This window comes from Brachypodium distachyon, chromosome 4 (genome assembly GCF_000005505.3).
Source record: "Brachypodium distachyon strain Bd21 chromosome 4, Brachypodium_distachyon_v3.0, whole genome shotgun sequence".
Classification (NCBI taxonomy): Eukaryota; Viridiplantae; Streptophyta; class Magnoliopsida; order Poales; family Poaceae; genus Brachypodium; species Brachypodium distachyon.
The window spans coordinates 35,078,124-35,095,682 of record NC_016134.3 but is presented as its reverse complement, the minus strand read 5'-3'; the positions used below and the strand labels follow the sequence as shown (position 1 = coordinate 35,095,682).

The 17,559-nt window shown below is 44.4% G+C and overlaps 2 protein-coding genes across 7 annotated transcripts; both read left to right on the top strand.

The window, feature by feature from the left end:
- Positions 1-2,765: 2,765 nt before the first annotated feature.
- Positions 2,766-9,128, top strand: LOC100825868 (monoacylglycerol lipase). 6 transcript variants are annotated; one of them, XR_002960491.1, is made up of 9 exons: positions 2,766-3,354; positions 4,006-4,044; positions 4,114-4,184; positions 4,686-4,750; positions 4,854-4,946; positions 5,066-5,158; positions 5,593-6,013; positions 7,270-7,340; positions 8,400-9,128. XR_002960491.1 is itself a non-coding variant. In XM_024455215.1 (8 exons), the coding sequence occupies exons 1-7, from the start codon at positions 2,972-2,974 to the stop codon at positions 6,010-6,012; spliced, it is 1,164 nt and encodes a 387-aa protein (XP_024310983.1). In that variant the 5' UTR covers positions 2,766-2,971; the 3' UTR covers position 6,013; positions 7,270-8,758. The 6 variants fall into 6 exon arrangements, 2 of the variants coding, with proteins under 2 accessions (XP_024310983.1, XP_024310984.1); XR_002960489.1 differs by having other exon boundaries at positions 7,431-8,758; XR_002960492.1 differs by having other exon boundaries at positions 2,768-3,354; positions 5,593-6,008.
- A 905-nt stretch (positions 9,129-10,033) lies between these two features.
- On the top strand, positions 10,034-12,848 carry LOC100825249 (type IV inositol polyphosphate 5-phosphatase 9). The gene is made up of 8 exons (XM_003578030.4): positions 10,034-10,360; positions 10,445-10,578; positions 10,658-10,765; positions 10,868-11,186; positions 11,290-11,474; positions 11,824-11,932; positions 12,044-12,195; positions 12,283-12,848. Exons 1-8 carry the CDS (start codon positions 10,325-10,327, stop codon positions 12,434-12,436), a joined length of 1,197 nt encoding a protein of 398 aa, XP_003578078.3. The 5' UTR covers positions 10,034-10,324; the 3' UTR covers positions 12,437-12,848.
- The last annotated feature ends 4,711 nt before the right edge of the window (positions 12,849-17,559 follow it).

Below are 17,559 nucleotides of genomic sequence, written 5' to 3'. Positions count from 1 at the left end.
GAAGCTCCATGGCAACCACCGAAAGTGGGCCATGACACCAGACGTGGAGTTCAAGGATGCTGGCCTTGCCCAGGTGCTCGATCTGTTCTACCATGCATGACGCCGTGCTACGCGTTTTCGTCCTGGAGCCCGTGCCATACTGCTCGAGGATGGACACCTGCTGCGAAAGAGGGAGGTTTCTTCCTTTCTTGACGCCCTCAAGCTGCTCGAAGAAATGCACAAGAGGGAGACTTTCAAGACGATGCCCCAGATTTTCACCATGCTAACATACAGAGCTTGTGCAAGTTGCTTGTTTGATGAAATGGAGTTGTGCGGAGTGATTCCTGACCACGGAGCTCACACTCACACTAGCCTATGTATTGTGAGGCAAGGTATTTCTGGTCTGAGATGACGGTGATGTTTTGAGATGGATCACAAGGGAATTGGTGCGGGCAATGTTACTTACAACACTATGTTTTATGAGTTTCGTAGGGTTGATTACTTCGAGGGCATCTAGAAGGATATATAGGAAGACTATTTGCTCAGGTCACAAGGGAATCTCTGACCCGATCCAATCCCCTCCTCTTCTATATTTTGTCATATGCTTGTTCTCTTTCACTCTATCATTTGTCCATCATAAGATTATTTATATTGTGATGTCCTTGATATGGCTATGAGCTACTCAAGAATAGAGACAGGGCAATCAAATAGATCCTTACATTTTACCTTGTTTTTCATACAAGTAACTCAACGTTTTTCGTTTGTAGGCGTTTTAGTTTTTTATAAGAGAAGTTTTACAATGCCCTTTGAAACTTGCCTTTTTCCTTCTTTTCTTTTCGAGGAGGAGCTCACTAATTGTTGGGAAAAAAGAATAATTGATTAGGGATGTAAATTCGTTGTTGTTCATCGTACCAAAGTATGGACATAAAAGAAAATCTGAATAATTTAGTGCTACAATTTAATGTGAAGTTTGCCTGCATGTTACTACATACTAGCAGTACGGAATGGCTTGTCAACTATGTTCTGAAAAAAGAAAAACTAGTGGCTGAATGAACATGCTTAACCTATATTTGACACTAGCGTGATCGTTGGAATATTTATGTCTCCGTTGCAATGCACGGGCACTTAGCTAGTATCGATTAATTTCATCAGTCACATACACATACACTCTCATCTCAATGAAATGTCGGAGTTTTCCAATAACTTTGCATCGACTCACGTATGTGTATCAATGGAAGAAATCTTTAAGCTTGCATCACCTAACTTTGCGTACTCCAATTACATGAAATGGTGTGCATGAAGTCAAAAGTAGAGTTTGGACCCATAAAGCAGAGAAAGCCTCACATTTTGAGATTTGACTTTGATTATCAATTAAATAACTAATATAGGAGCTATTGTTTATTTAAAATATATTGTTGAAAATTTCTTTGGAATACAAATCTTCTATATCTAAGTAGAAGCAAACCACTACTTGATTTCTCTAAACATGCAAGCATGCCACATCATCACATAATTAATTTGTTCACACATATTTAGTGGAAAACTCATACTTTTGCACATGCATGCATGTTACTTCCATCAAGCTATTCCCACTAAGTGAAGAATGTACAATTTTATTATATGTTTTCAATTTGGAACACTTCTATTGTTGACTAAAAATTTCCGCAACAATGTGCGGGGCATCATCTAGTTCACATGATTTATGTGTCACGTAATCACATTTTATTGGTCAAATTTACATCTCAAGAATGCATGGAGGCCTTATAAACCTGAAGAGAATATTTTATTATATTTTTTAATGGTCAGCCGCCTTTGGTTAAAGCGAGTAGGAGTACCTCTTTGATTCAAAGTATACAAAGAAAACTGAAAAGAAAAATGTAAAAAATGTTTTCTTATCTGGGTCATTTGATTTGTTGGGTTGCAACACATTGAAATTTTGTGAAAGAATTCATTTGCACCACAGTGCATAAAAAAACTCATCTGACTCCAATCTCTTAAGAGACAGTACTAATATGCATTTGCTATGATGTAACCAAACTGCAAAGTTGTTTTGGTTGTTATTGGGTATCAAAAATGTAGAATACAAGACGATATAAATTACATTTCTAAGTTTTTTCATATTCCTAAGGGCTCATTCAGTTTGCGGGAATTTTAGAGGATTTTCACAGGAATTCAGAACTAAGGATGTTTCCTATGGGTAGCATTCGTTTCATAAGAATTGAGGTTTTAAATTCGTAAGGATTGGTCTCAAATTAAACTAATTCTTAAGGATCTACACATTAGGTGAGACCTCATTTAAAATTCCAAAGGATTGAAGTGGGCATGACATCTCAATATTTTACTTTTCTTATTCCCATGAATCCAAAATCCTACAAACCGAATAGGCCCTAAATGGGCGGGGTTCAATGTAGCTGATGTCAATAAGTGGAATCCAATCAGTGTTGTTTTGGTTGTTATTGGGTATCAAAAATGTAGAATACAAGACCATATAAATTACATTTCTAAGTTTTTTTATATTCCTAAATAGGTGGCACTGACGTGCGGGGTCTAATGCAGCTGATGTCAATAAGTGAAATCCAATCAGTGCCGGCATTAGACGGTTACAGCCGGTCCAGGGTGTGCCCAGTGCACCTGCCTGACTGTTGTGTTTGTAGACCTACGTGTCATCGTCACCGTACTGTACGCAATCCAGCGCAGCACCCAGGGTCCCACCTCCCCCAACTCCGCGTTAGACCAAGTGCCACGAGGAATGTAAAACTTCGTCTAAACTCGTACTCCTCGCTAAATATAAAAGCTCGGAAAGAAGAAGATTAGAAGGAGACACCGAGACGGCGAGACGGAGAGATTTGACGGGAGATTTCGGAGCCACCGGAGAAGGGAAGCTTCCATCGCGAGATCCCTTGCGCTCCCACTGTTCCATTCAAACCGCGCCTTTGGATCAACGGTTCGGTTTCTCCTACTCGGAGCGACCTAGCCGCGGCGCCCGGCCGACATGCGGGCCCCGGCAGCCTCACCGGCGGGCAGGGCGCTTCCCTCGCTCCGGCCGGCGCCGGCGCCGCGGTTGTCGGCAGTGGTACGGGTCGTCATCCCGCTGCCTGTCGCCACGAGGGAGCGGCGGCTCTGCGTCGCTGTGTCTCGCGCATCGGAGATGGCGGCCGCGGCTGAGGAAGGGGAGGAGGAGGAGAAGAGGTGGTGGAGGGGGCCGGTGGAGATGGACGCGGCGGTGAGGCGGGACATGGCGATCCGGAGGCTGCAGGAGGAAGCGGAGGCGGCGGGGATGGGGAGGAGCAGGAGGGAGTTCGCCGTGTTCGAGACGACGAGAGGAGACACCCTCTTCACCCAATCGTGGACTCCGGCTGCCGCCGATCCTATCAGGTATTCACACCTCCTTACCCTCACTGCTTCGCGGAACTTCAATTTATGTTGTACTTTTGATAATTTGCTCAGTCGCAGCGCTCGCTGTTGTGTTGCTATTTGACGCGCTTGTGGCAGCGTGCCTGTTTGTGTTAAGTTCGTTGTTGACGATGATTTTACATGTATTACGCTTGTGTTAATTTGGCGGGATTGGATTTGATGTGTGTTGGTACCGTCCACTGGTGCATAACACCGAAGAATTTTTGTCTTGGGGTACCATCCGTTGTCTGATAGTAATAGGGAAGCATGGGGGAACATCAGAATATTCTACTGAGAGCGGAGGCTTGTCGGGTCCTTGCATGTGGTGTTTTCGTGGGGAATTAGACCATGCAAATATGGGGATTACATGGCAGCAAAAATGTTAGTTTACCAACCAACTAGCTAGTATACTATTAATGTTTGTATGTGGGTGGACTAGCTTACATGGTTCACGGTTGGCCTTCGTGCTGTGTTGCACCGAACCTTATGCTACGAGAAACCTTGAATTTAGACGGAGGTGTTAGTGACTAATTGTTACTATATCATGACATGAGCCGCCTGACACTACTTCTTTTACTGAATGATTTCCTGTAGACATTTATCCTGACATATGTTACTTTTAAAATCCTGTAGGGGCATCGTTGTTCTGCTACATGGTCTAAACGAGCATAGGTATATATGTCGATATGCCAAGATGGATTTTCATAATGGGTTTTGCTGACAGCAGTTAGTGCTCCGCAGTGGAAGATACGACCATTTTGCAAAGCTGTTGAATGATCAAGGGCTTAAAGTTTATGCAATGGACTGGATCGGTGAGTTAGAGAGAGTGATTTTGATCCTCTGATGTACTGGTGTTCAAATTTGATCTGCTTATTACTTATAGTGATTTTGTTAAGGTCCCATAAATCCTTCTGTAGTCTTTAGTTCTTTACTACTAACTACAAAGTTCACCTGAAATTTTAGATAATAAGATATCCATACTAGATGAACAACACTACAGTGGATAGGCTCAAACCTTAGATGGCTATTGCCTTTTCAAGTTATGCTGCAGTTAACTTAGGAGTCATAGGATGCCTGCTGCCTTGTCAGCTATGTATGCGATCATTCAATATAAATAAGCTAATTAATTCATAGATACATGAGATAGTATGAATCTATGCTGAATATTTCTTATGTTTGATTTAATGATTCTAGTGACACTATCCCGCTATCTTGGAAATGAGGAAACTGGTTTACACTCACATTCTTTCTTTCCCTGCATACCTTTGGAGTCTCTGATTTTCAATTTGTTGAATTTGATCTGTTCTCCCAAGGACATGGTGGAAGTGATGGGGTGCATGGTTATGTTTCATCGCTTGATCACGCTGTTGGTGACTTGGTACTGTGTCTTAATACAGAATAACTGCATAGATATACATTTCAATTCATAGCTTCTTTCATATCTAGACTTCCCTGAACTTATGGAAATTCATGACACACAGAAAGAATTCCTGGAGGATGTTGTGTTGGAAGAAAACTATGGTTTGCCATGCTTCTTATTTGGCCACTCCACAGGTGGAGCTATTGTTTTGAAGGTATGCCGGTATAACAAGCAGTTAGGTTGTATTGCTTGGTTCTCTTGGTGGTATTGAGACCTCAGGCAACATAAGTAGAATCCTAACCTTGATTCCTTTTGTTTACTCATCACCCAAAGGCAGCACTAGATCCTTGTGTGAAAGTTCATATAGAAGGTTTGATCTTGACCTCGCCAGCCATTCATGTTCAGCCGTCTCATCCGATTATCAAAGTAAGCACCTTTTATTAAATGATTTTGTTGTAGTGGTTGGGGGTGTGTTTTGTGAACAACATCCATCTCTTCTTCATTTTCTACATCACACAATCCTTACGCTCCTGGAATACTATCCTCACTAGAATGTGAGTAGCTTTTGTGAAGTTTAAACTGCGTTATTCCGACAAGATGACACTTATTTGAATTCCTGTAGAATCAGTATCACACTTCTGTTATGACAGCATCATCATCACTATTCTGACTCCAACTTATTAGTCAGAAATTTAATGTGTTCTTTCAGGATGTATTTCTGCAAAGAATTACCTTTAGGCTGGCAATTTTAGTGCGGGATGCAATAATTTCATTTGATTACGATTGATTGCAATGCGGACCTTAGTTAAAAAGATTCCGTTCTTCCCAGATTCTTACATTTTTGTCATTCTCAACATCAGGTTGTTGCACCAATCTTCTCTGTGTTAGCTCCGAAATACCGAGTTAGTGCCCTGCATAGGAGAGGACATCCTGTTTCCCGTGATCCTGAGGCTCTGAAGATCAAATATGCAGATCCTCTTGTGTATACTGGACCAATTAGAGTTAGAACAGGCAATGAAATTCTCCGGATATCATCATACTTGCAGAGAAACTTAAGCAGAGTTACCGTCCCTTTTCTAGTTCTTCATGGGACAGCCGACACAATAACTGACCCAAGAGCATCCCAACGACTCTACCAAGCATCAATGTCGACAAACAAATCTATAAAACTGTATGATGGATATTTACATGATCTTCTCTTTGAGCCTGAAAGGGATGAGATAGCAAATGACATCATCACCTGGTTGAGCTCAAGGCTTAATGCTCTCCAGAGATGGTAAGGTGAATGAGCTATGAGGTGCTTCCACTTGGAACATGGTATAGAATAAGCTAAATGTAATACATGTTGTCTTAGTAGTCTGCCTCTGTCTCCATTGACATTTTTGTCTAGTCATTTTGATAAAGGGTATGGAGGGAGCCTACCTGAGATGTAAGTTGCACAACATATATAGTTATGTTGAAAATGATGTACTTCCACTCTATGCATTAGTTAAATACTATTTCCCAAATAAAAGACATGAGTTCAATATTGGTTGCTGGATTGCATTTGGATATTCTCATTGGTTTCTGGTTTATCTTGATCATCCATCTCTCCCGATGTGCACATTATCGGATAATTTTGTGCAGCGTCATCAACTAGGTAATCAAAATAGACAACGCTTTGATTTGTTGATACTTGCCCGTAACATAAGCCCAATGCCCAGTTGTTTTTTATGATGAAAGCCAAAAGGTAGTTCTGTCTCCAGTCATTGCAATTCCAATAATATTTCATGGGCTTGTAATAATGCCAATATTCACTTCATTTGGTTCAAACTCTCAATACTTCAAACGTATTGTTGACTCTCTGCTTTTACGAGTTGATTTATGGCATTAATTGTGAAAAGAATCTTCTCCTTCGCTGCATTTCTTTTTCCGAAGTGAAGAATTTTAGTGTTAGTCAACATGCTATAACCAATAGGATGGCAATCACCTCTCCTTGTGTTGAATCAGTTTTTCAGCAGGCTGGTAGGTTATTTCATGTACCATGAGGTAACTGATGCTACATAATTTCTCACAGCTACTTTAGACAGGGCATGAAATGTGCATAGCAGACAAGCAAATCACTTGCTTTTACTACAAAATTTAGACTAAGATGGTTGTTTCTGAAACGGAACTTTATGTAGAATAGGCATGGCGTTGAAACATTATATATTTTTATTGCAAATATCATGACTAGTTATATGTTTATTATCGTCTTTTGTCTGTGCAACATGTTGTTTATGACTGCCTCTCTTTGTGTGTGCATCGTGCAACCAGCTGAGCTCTTGAGCCATTGCATAGCTTTGGCCCTGTGCAAATAGTCAGTATGATGTGCATTTCTGTTTCGATTTTTGTGTTATGCATTTGTGCTGTTGGATGCAAGATGATTGTTTCTTTTACAATTTCTGTAACCTGTCCAAGATTCACATTTTGTTGGTAGCAAATATGATCCTCTCGTGTATGTTCTCTAACCTGGCTCATATCATATGTTCAGCCCTATTTCTTTGTGCATTTTGCAGGTAGTGTTGATCAGAGTCATTTTGCACTTAAATCAGTATTAGTCTATCAGATATGACACTGAGGTTTTGAGGTACTCCCTCTGTTCCACAACAGTATATATTCTTTCCATCGAAATTTGATTTCATCCATCCTTTGTTTGTGAACACATGGCGCTGCACAGGTATTTTGAAACAGGCATGGTGTGTGTTGGATACAGTTCAGCTCATTTCCACTAAATAATAATATGGACAAGATGATGGTTTAAATACTGCAACGGTAACTTGACAGAAAGATAGATAGATTCAATATCCAACTTTTAATTATTTATGCTACAGTTAGTAAGAAAGTTGTATTGACTTGCAAATATATTGGACTGCTCCTGGCCAATTGGCCATATTGATCGACACCCATTAATGTATGTGAAGTGGATATTGATCATTGAAATGCGCCCTTTTGGCTTCTGCATTGCCACACATGAAGAAAATATTGAGGGTTTATATCGAACAAAATAAAGCATCATGCACTAAAGAAGCTAACCAAATTTGGCATATGATGATATTGGTCTGTTCCAGTATCTCTCCATGCTGAAGGTTTTGTGATATGGTTGAGTAACAAGTGCCATGACGAGGTGCATGCAGTCATGCAGATCAACAATGCAGGAAAAGCTACTATTAGTTAAGTCCTATTTTGTATCTAAAGGAGGAAGTCATTCTTGTTTCTCACTCACCAGAGACCTTGATGACTTATTTTGCTTATATACGAAAATGTATTATGAAAGGCATTCTAGTGACATATTGGCAACCGTATGTGATGAATCTGTCTGGAACAAGCAAATCTGGTTTGCTGACCTTTGATTTCTCAGTATTACTAAAGTGGGTATACCATCTTCCTTATCATCGTCATAAGAGGGAAACCACCATGTATCTAGCAAGGCTCAGACGTGCTCATGATTTATCTGTTGAATCATAAGTAATTAGGATTATGATGAGATGCCATGGTCACAATGATATGGAAACTAAGTGTTGTTGGAGTTATGGAAATCAAAATATCAAATCATGCATGCATGTTAGTCGAACTGTAGCTAACATCCGAGTCGCGATGCTCATGGCCCTTCCATCTTCATAATCATGGTTTGTGGCATATGTACCAGAGGTTCCTCACCTTCAAGCGGACCATGCAACTCAAGTGAGCTGCTACCACTCTGCCTTTGTCAAGACTTCATCAAGGTCGCAGCTTGTGACATTGACCATTGTTTACTGTGAGTCTGTGACTATTTATCAAAACATCTGTTACATGTGAATATTGATATTTGACTAAAATAAGTAGTTGATTGGCAGATCTTTAGTTTGTGTACGTTTAGTGTCCCCAAGTACAAATTTTTGTTTAATGCTTCATGTGTTTCAAGCTAGAGCTACACCAGATATACTGTACACCTTCCTTGTTCGTCTGTGTCGATGAAGTTTTAGTACCTGTCTATCAGTAACATACGGAAGATTGTGACTTTCTTTTTGTGCTTTTCGTATGCATACAACATCTCTTGACAAAAGGATAGCTACCTATGCATTGCCTGTAATGTGCACCTAGCCTTCTACTAGTACTGAAGGTATGCAACTGGAGATCGACTGGAAACAGCTACCGTCCCTTTACAAGATCAGGTGATAGTGCGTGTGGGCATGTGGCTACAAACCTTTTAGATTCCCACAGCTGTGCATGACTGCATTCCAATATATGGTTAGGTCTATCAGAGAGATGCACGGACACTATTTCTCTTTTATTTTGTTTTTATCTTTATTTGGGACCATCCTACTCCTGCCTTGATTCCTCTCTCTGCTAAAAAGAACGACGATGGTTTCACAAGAATGGTATTTGTCAAGAAACATTGGACAAGCTAGAAGTCACCAATTGGATTGTTCAGGAATGGACGGTGGGCACTGTCCTGCCTAGAGGTGCTTGCTTGTCCCTTTTGATGCCCCTTTTTTATCCTTTTATGATTCTTGAATTTCTCTTTTGTCAAATAATGATGGGATAAAAAGAAGGGGTCTCCTCAGGACCCCTAATACTGAAGTAAGGAGTATATAGCAAGATGAGTTTTTCCTGTTCATTTTGTCTCCAGCAGCTGGCTTGGGAATTCACCAACAGAAACTTCTTTTCTCCTCTGAAGAAGAGCTCAACCTGATAGCTATCGGACATACCATCTTCCTCTTGGAATTCAAGCACAGGTAAGCATACTATGACTTCTATGTTAGAAAAAGCACATAATTAAGCGCACTAACACTATATTTTTTGGGTCTATGTGCCGTCTGTACTTGCAGGATCTATCCACACAGTCAACCACAGCATAGGGCTGATACAGTCCTGAGATCTTTTCTCTTTCTTTCATTTGGTCCTTCGAAAAAGTCTTGAGATCTTTTCAGATAGTATAAGAGTCCAAATTATAGCAAAAGTTGTACACAAGTTGAGTGATTTTCTAACCAGAACCGAAGGTAGCATCACAAACAGATAATGATAACAAATATATATTAGGTAAGCAAGTTGCACAAGTGTGCCTTTGTATCTTCCCACCCAGCCATTATTTAACAGTGGATGGTTTCTTCTCAGCCAATCAAGCATGACAGTGCAGCTCGCCTATCAGAACACTTTGGATTGCATATAAACATTTTATTACACCACTTGATTATTTAATTGTTCTCCTGGTGTTAACTGTAATATCGTCGTACGATTTTTTAGCATAGAGCCATGGACACAAGTGATGCCGAATTTAAACTACAACTCCTGTCTCTTGTAAAGATCAGAACCAGCAGTGAACCCACTGGTCTTCAGAAAGCTTAACATGTCTTAAGCCAATTATATAGTACTATAACATGCGGAAGTTTTGGAGTTAGTGGAATGATGAGAAGCTTCTTGACATGCAACTCTGTCAACATCTTAGCTACTGTTTTTCCGCTTCCTGACCATTTGCTCAGCTATATATCTTGCAACACTCTCCGTGTTTGGGGATTACTTGCTGATGTATGTAAGGTTCCTGCATGCTACTATTAGACAGTGAGACAATCTCTTCCTCGCCCCTAGTACAACATGGGAGAGATGGGAGTGAACAGGAAGTTTGGACAAGTGAGCTGACATCTATTTGTAGCTACACCCTTTTTTCATATGTTGCAGAGTTGAAGCATAAAACATCCGCTATTTTTCTTCTAGATCATCCTGCCAAGGATGGTGACAAGTAAGATACTGCATCACCAGCAACTGCATGACTATCAATCCATCTCTGAGATTTCGAGCACAGTTGATGAACCCTTGGGAAAGAGGCCATTGGATGGACCAAAATACAGGTGATTTTGGGGGCACCTCTCACTGTACTTGAGTTTGTTCATAGCATTTTCTTTCTGATAATTTCTTGTCCATATGAAGGGTGTTTACTGGCACATGGAATGTTGGTGGCATAACACCATCTGATGATCTAGACTTGGAGGATTGGTTGGACACAAGAGCTAACTCCTACGACATCTATGTTCTGGGGTACGTGGAATGTTCACTTCAACCTGCTAAGTGGCATCTCATCTATTGTTAACAATGCTGTTCAGTTCTTTCTGAATGATATTTGTGCTCATGGTGCTTTAGGTTCCAAGAAATAGTGCCACTCAATGCAATAAATGTGCTTGGTCCTAGGAATAGATTCATATCTAAAAAGTGGAACTCACTAATTGGGAAGGCACTGAACAAAGAGAAGAGCCAAGATGGAGCACAATTGCACCATACAACTACAAATAGCAGTGCAGTGGGGTGCTTTGCACAAGAGGGATACTTTAGATGCATCAGGAGCAAGCAGATGGTAGGCATCTTTACCTCAGTCTGGACGAGAAGCAATCTTAGGCCATACATTCACCATTTGAATGTGTCATGTGTTGGTTCAGGTATCATGGGCTACCTAGGAAACAAGGTACACATCGGATGCATGCATGCATGAGCAGTAAGAAGCGCATATCCATCCATCTATGCAATCTCATGATCATTGACTGTATATGTTGACATGTGGATTGTAGGGTTCGGTGTCAGTTCGATTTGTGTTGCATGAGACGAGCTTTTGCATTGTTTGTTGTCACCTGGCTTCAGGTGGCAAACAAGGGGATATATTGCTGAGAAACTTTGATGCGGCCGACATACTTGCAAGGACGAACTTCCGTGGTGGTGGAAATCAAAAACTGCCAAAGAAGATCCTTGATCATGAGTAGGTTTACAACATCCTAGTTCACTGACCTCATATATTAAGTTTTTGCTTTTGGTGGTCCTCTTAGATTTGTCCAATGGGCAATCATGAGGGATATCCAAGTGATTTAGCATCAAATAGCCACAGATACTGTACATGGGGTTGCTTCGACTTTACTCCAACGATTGCATTCTTTAGCTCTTACTTTGATGTGACACAAGGGTATCTCAGCTGAAAAAACGAGAATCCAGCAGCAAGATGCTAAATGATATTATGTGTACATCACTATGTGCGTCATTTATTTCTGTTTAATTTGTACAGACGATTTGCTTATGCCATTTCTTTTGTGTTTACTTTCCCATCTTTGCAGTCAAGTAGTTTTGCTTGGTGACTTGAATTATAGAATATCATTGGAAGAGCCCCAGACAAGGTTGCTGGTGACAGCCAAGAACTGGTCCACCTTGTTGGAAAATGATCAGGTATTGTTTGCCTATCTAACCTGACCTCCCATCTAATCAGGTTATAAAACGACTAGAAAATTACTAAACACAACTATATTTTCTTTTTCTCCTGATTTTATTTTATCGCAGCTAGTGTCCGAGTTCTTAACTGGTCGGGTTTTTGAGGGTTGGCAAGAAGGGTCGGTTACTTTCTCTCCCACCTACAAATATCAGCCCAACTCCGATCAGTACTATTGGTGCTTCGACACGGCGCGGGGAGAGAAGAAGCGTGCTCCTGCATGGTGAGTTGGCATGATGCCTAGTTCAGAAGGCTGTATATGATATGCAATGTTTGAGGTATAATTTGGTGATATATTATTTTTGTGCAGGTGTGATCGCATTCTTTGGCATGGCAAGGGCATGAAACAAATCCGATACGAGACTTGTAACTACAAGTTCTCCGATCACCGGCCAGTGAGAGCTGGTTTCATTACCGAATGCAAGGTGAGAGATGCGGACTCCATGGGTCGCTTTATGCGCTGAGCTCCGCAAATGTGTGATGGTCTAGATGGAATTTCTGCGCCATTCAACAAAAGACACAGTCATCAGATCTGAAATATTGGAATATCGAGCAGAGTATGCGAGAAACCACCAGGGTGAATTTTGACAAGATTATGATCACTGGCGACTGGACTGTGCCATTGGAACTACATGAGTCTCATGTTTGGACCGCACACGGCACGTCCAAGACGAAGGCTGTATAAATTCTTTGTTTTCTCTTCTTGCAAAAGAACAAAAAAAAATTCTTCGTTTTCTCCCTCAAGGCTTGTTTCTATTCCGTAAGTTGTCCTTTTATTGGATGAATATCGGCATCTTTGTACACATAATGGCTTAAACTAAGCCAGGAATTTTCCAGTTGAATACGAGTATAGTGCTTTAGCGTTTCAGCTCCTAATTCTTAACATGGTATCAAAAGACCTCTTGAACCAACTACTCAAGTAACAGAGCGTTTCCTGCCAGTTCTGACTAGACATCATGGACGCGTAGCCCTGGGCCTGGGGGAGTTATGAACCAAAGACGTTTGGTAAACACTGATTTATAACCTGTCTGGAGATCACCCAGATTCCAAAAACGAGAGGTCTAATATACGGACATAAATTTCTATAGCACCTGTTTGCTCACACGTTCCATTCATAGCAGCTCTGTTTTCTCTGTTCTCTGAGTATTTTGGTGCAGAGCAAGATGGAATCAAATGTAACATTTCTATTCCGATAGGAATGGAACGGTTATAACTTTTATATCCTACACCAAATATTTGAATTACTGGTTTCACTCGGAGCGGAATGGCTCCTATCTGTTTGAGTTATCATATGATTCAGCATATTGGAGGAATATTCTTCTCTGAGAAGTCACGTGGCTCCATTTCATTTTTCTATTCTTAAAAACAAACACAAAAACTATGTAGAAATATGAACGGTTCCATTATATTCCATCGTCTTCTGGCAATCGAACACTACCCTCTCTAGTCATTTCAAAAGATAGACCCATGGCTCGTGACATGGGGTTTCAATGGTGTCGTCAACTCATCAGGGACGAGGACATCCAAAAGCAACTTCCCATTACATAGTTAATGGTGCTTATTTTAATTATCTTGGTAAATGTACATGAGTTGAATTTTAGCCCCATAGACAGCTAAATTTAAACATAATACTCCCTCCACCCAATAAAAGATGTCTCAAGTTTGTCAAAATTTGGATGTATCTTGTTGTAATATAATAAATTCCTTACATGGGCCGGCCCGTAATCCTTCGTGGCGACGACCAAGTCAACAAATCTCAAAGACCGGTCAAATCGCCAACAAGGCATAGTCATGCCAACTAAGCGCCGGTCAAAGAAGTCAAAGGGTTAAACCTCCCGTACCATGGTCAAAGGAGTTAGAGTAGGGGTCAAGAAAGCTCTAGGGGTGAATTTCCCACTTTACCCTCACTTTCTCTCTCCCTCAAGGGTATCATTCACTCTCCATTAGAATAAGATCAAAGGGGAGAGGCCTAGAACAACCTAAGGAGCCCGCTCTCGAGTGCTTGGGTCGAGCTTAGTCTCGACTCGACCTCGGGGACGCGACTTGGGAAGTCTAGTTTCAAGGTTCCGAGCCGTCTAGTACGGTCTCGACTCGAAGTAGAGAGATCGGGTTAGAGTCTCGAGGGTATCCCAACCTCGCTACTTGGGAAGACAAGTTCAGCCCAAGTCCGAGACGGCCCCTAAAGATCTCTCGCCACAGGTGATTTGGGAAGACGAGTTCGGCCCAAACACCCGACTAACGACCCCCTCGAAGCCTCTCCTAACATAAGACTAAGTCGTACCTGCAGGGTCGACCGAACCTATTAAAAAAATATCGACGTGTCAACTTGTCCAAGTGTACGGCGACCTTCGCTATAAGGCCGGCGTACACCCCCTACATACTATTCTCGCATTTGTGCCATCGAGCATTGGCACCCTGTACTCCTGTTGTTTTCTAGAACAACAACAATGGCGCCGACCGTGGGGAACCCTCGCCGCAATTGAAGATTTGATGGCACCGACGAAGCCTACTTCATTGGGTGCCCAACTTGCCGCGAAATCTACACGGTTACAAACAAAGAAAGCAAACGCCTCGGGGGCTCCCAAGGAAGGAGAAATTCTCACCAATCCGGATGTCGCCGCAAGCATGGGCGCTACGACGGAAGTCGTGGCCGCACCCCCACTCCCGGCCGTCCCTGAAGGAGCCGAAGCACTCGGAACCTCCGTACACGGTCCTTCGGTCCTCACCGACATGGTGGCAAGGATCGGCGAGCTACCTGCGGTTACCGCCCCCGCAAGGGGCGCGGAACTCGGTATGCCTCGTTCAATGGGCTTCGCGTCGCCTCCCCTGCAACCGGTAGTAACCTTGCCCTCGGAGCCTACAAGGGGAAACAATGTGGCGTCAGGGGGATCTGCGTCGGAAAACCAAGGAGTCCCGGCTTACGACCCCTCCAACCCGGGACTACCTCCATTGGCGCTCGCCGCAGTCGCCCATGGAGCTCCTTGGTACCACCCATATTGGGGACTTCCGCCGCACGGTGCTCTCCAAGTCGCACACGCTCCGAACCAACCTCGCTTTGCGAGCGCCCCGCAAGCGCCCCTTGCTCCCCCCGCCGGGGCCGAACAAGGTGGCAACCAAACTCCGCTCGAGATGTGCCCCGCGGAGAACGAGATCCCAGCGTACACGGAAATGAGCAAATGGCGGAGTCAGGAGCCCTCGCCGGCGGTGAAAGAAATCCTCGCCGACGCTCTGACCCTCCAAGAAGACGTCGAGATCCCTCTCCGAGTGATCCTTCTAGCGATGAGAGCGACCCCGACGAAGGAGGATCTCGTCGCCGGAGAAACCAGAAGGACCGACCATCTTGTAACCCGCTCACGAGGGAGATCCAAGACGCGGCTTTCCCGCCAAGGTTCAAGCCGCCAACGATACGGCCATACGACGGAGAGTCCAACCCTCTTCAATTCCTGGACGTCTACTCCACCGCCATACGAGCGGCGGGTGGAGGCCCCACCGAGATGTGCAACATTTTTCCGCTTGCGCTCACCGGGATGGCGCAAACTTGGTTCTATAACCTGCGGAAAAATTCCGTGCATTCGTGGGAGCGCCTCCAGGAGGTCTTCATCGCCAACTTCCAGGGAAATTTCAAAGAACCCGTGCAAACTCACGAGCTTTACGCCGTGAAACAAAGGCCGGGAGAGTCTCTCCGAAGCTTCTTCCATCGCTTTGCGAAGGTCCGAAGCCAAATCGCCAACCCGCCATCGACGACCGTGATCGACGCTTGCATGCAAGGCCTTCTCCAAGTAGAAGTGAATCGCGCTCTAAGTCGCAACCTTCCGAAGACGACCGAAGAGCTCTACCGAATCTTGCAAGAATACGCTCGGGGCGAAGATGGAGACATCGCCAAGAAGGACACGCCACGGGGCGCACCCGAAGGGACTCCCTCATCAGATCAGCCCCAGGCATCCGCACCATCTTCCAAAAGGAAGAGGAGGCGGGGGAAGAAGGCGCCTAGCGATCAAGCCCGAAAGATCTTCGCCGTCAAAGGGCAAACCTCGTCCCAAAAGACTTGGCAACCCAAGAAGCCTCCTCGCACCGTCGAGGGAGGCGCCGGAAGATGCCTCATCCACAACTCAGCGAGCCATAGCACCGAAGAGTGTAATACCCTCATCGCAGCTCGTGAAGAGTTACAAGCACGAATGCATGCCCGACGCAGGGACGAGAAGGCGCCCGAGGCTTCGTGCCCCGCCAATGTCCTCCTTGCCGACCCTGCGCCCAAGGAAGAGAACCTCCCGTTTCAAGAACCCGCTCACCATGTCGGGGTGATACTCGGGGGCTCCGCCACAGGTCGAGGGTCAAAGAGGCAACGCAAGGAGTACGCGCGCGAAGTCAACATCGTTGGAACCTTCACCCCAACTCCACCACCCAAGTGGGCGAGTGTACCCATTTTCTTCATCAAAGAAGACGCTAAGGGGATACGCTTCCCACACGACGACGCCCTCTTCGTGACGGCCATCATCTCAAATTGCGAGCCCAAGAAAATACTTGTGGATGGCGGAAGCTCCGCCGACATATTGTACCTGAGCACGCTAAAGAAGCTGATGGAGCCACAAGGAGGATACAAGAACGGTTCCTTGCAACCATCGCTTTACCCCCTAACCGGCGTCGTCCCAGGCAAGTCCATCCAGCCGCTCAGCCAAATTGAGCTACTCACGACCTTCGGAGATGCCACTAATCACCGGACCAAGCTCGTGCGCTTTGACGTGGTGGACATGGAGGCCTCCTTCAACGCCATCCTTGGCAGAACGACCTTGAACCGCCTCTGCGCTGCCGTCCACCACAACTTCCTATGCATGATATACCGCCACGAGACTAAGTGCGCCGAGAAGGGACAAGCATCCAAAAGTGTCCACGTGCTCTCGGGCACAGGGGAGTCCAAGACCGATCACCCGGAGCGCTACATCCCTAAGCCCCTTCCCGAGGGAGAGCTTAAGGAGATACGCATCTCCGACAATGACGTCACGCGCGCCGTGAAGATCGGGGCCGACCTCTCAAGCGAACTCGAGAAGAAGCTCATCGACCTACTCCGGGAGAACTCCGACCTTTTCGCTTGGTCCCCCTCCGACATGGGGGGAGTCTCACGCGACGTCATTGAACATTGACTCGCCGTGAGGCCCGACAAGGCGCCCGTGAAGCAAAAACTCCGGAAACTCTCCGCAGAGCGAAGCGAGGTCATCAAGCAAGAAATTGCGAAGCTCTCCGGGGCCGGGCTCATCCGAGAAGTTTGGCATCCCGAGTGGTTGGCCAACCCGGTCTTGGTGAAGAAAGCCAACGGCAAGTGGCGGATGTGTGTCGACTTCACCGACTTGAACAAGGCATGTCCCAAGGACGACTACCCTCTCCCGCGAATCGACTAGCTAGTCGACTCCTCGGCGGGATGCGAAAGGTTGAGCTTCTTGGACTCCTATTCGGGGTATCACCAAGTCCACATGGCCAAGGAAGACGAGGAGAAGACCAGCTTCATCACTCCCAGTGGCACCTTATGCTATCGCAGGATGCCTTTTGGTTTGAGGAACGCCGGTGCGACATTCCAACGCCTCGTCAGCCTCAT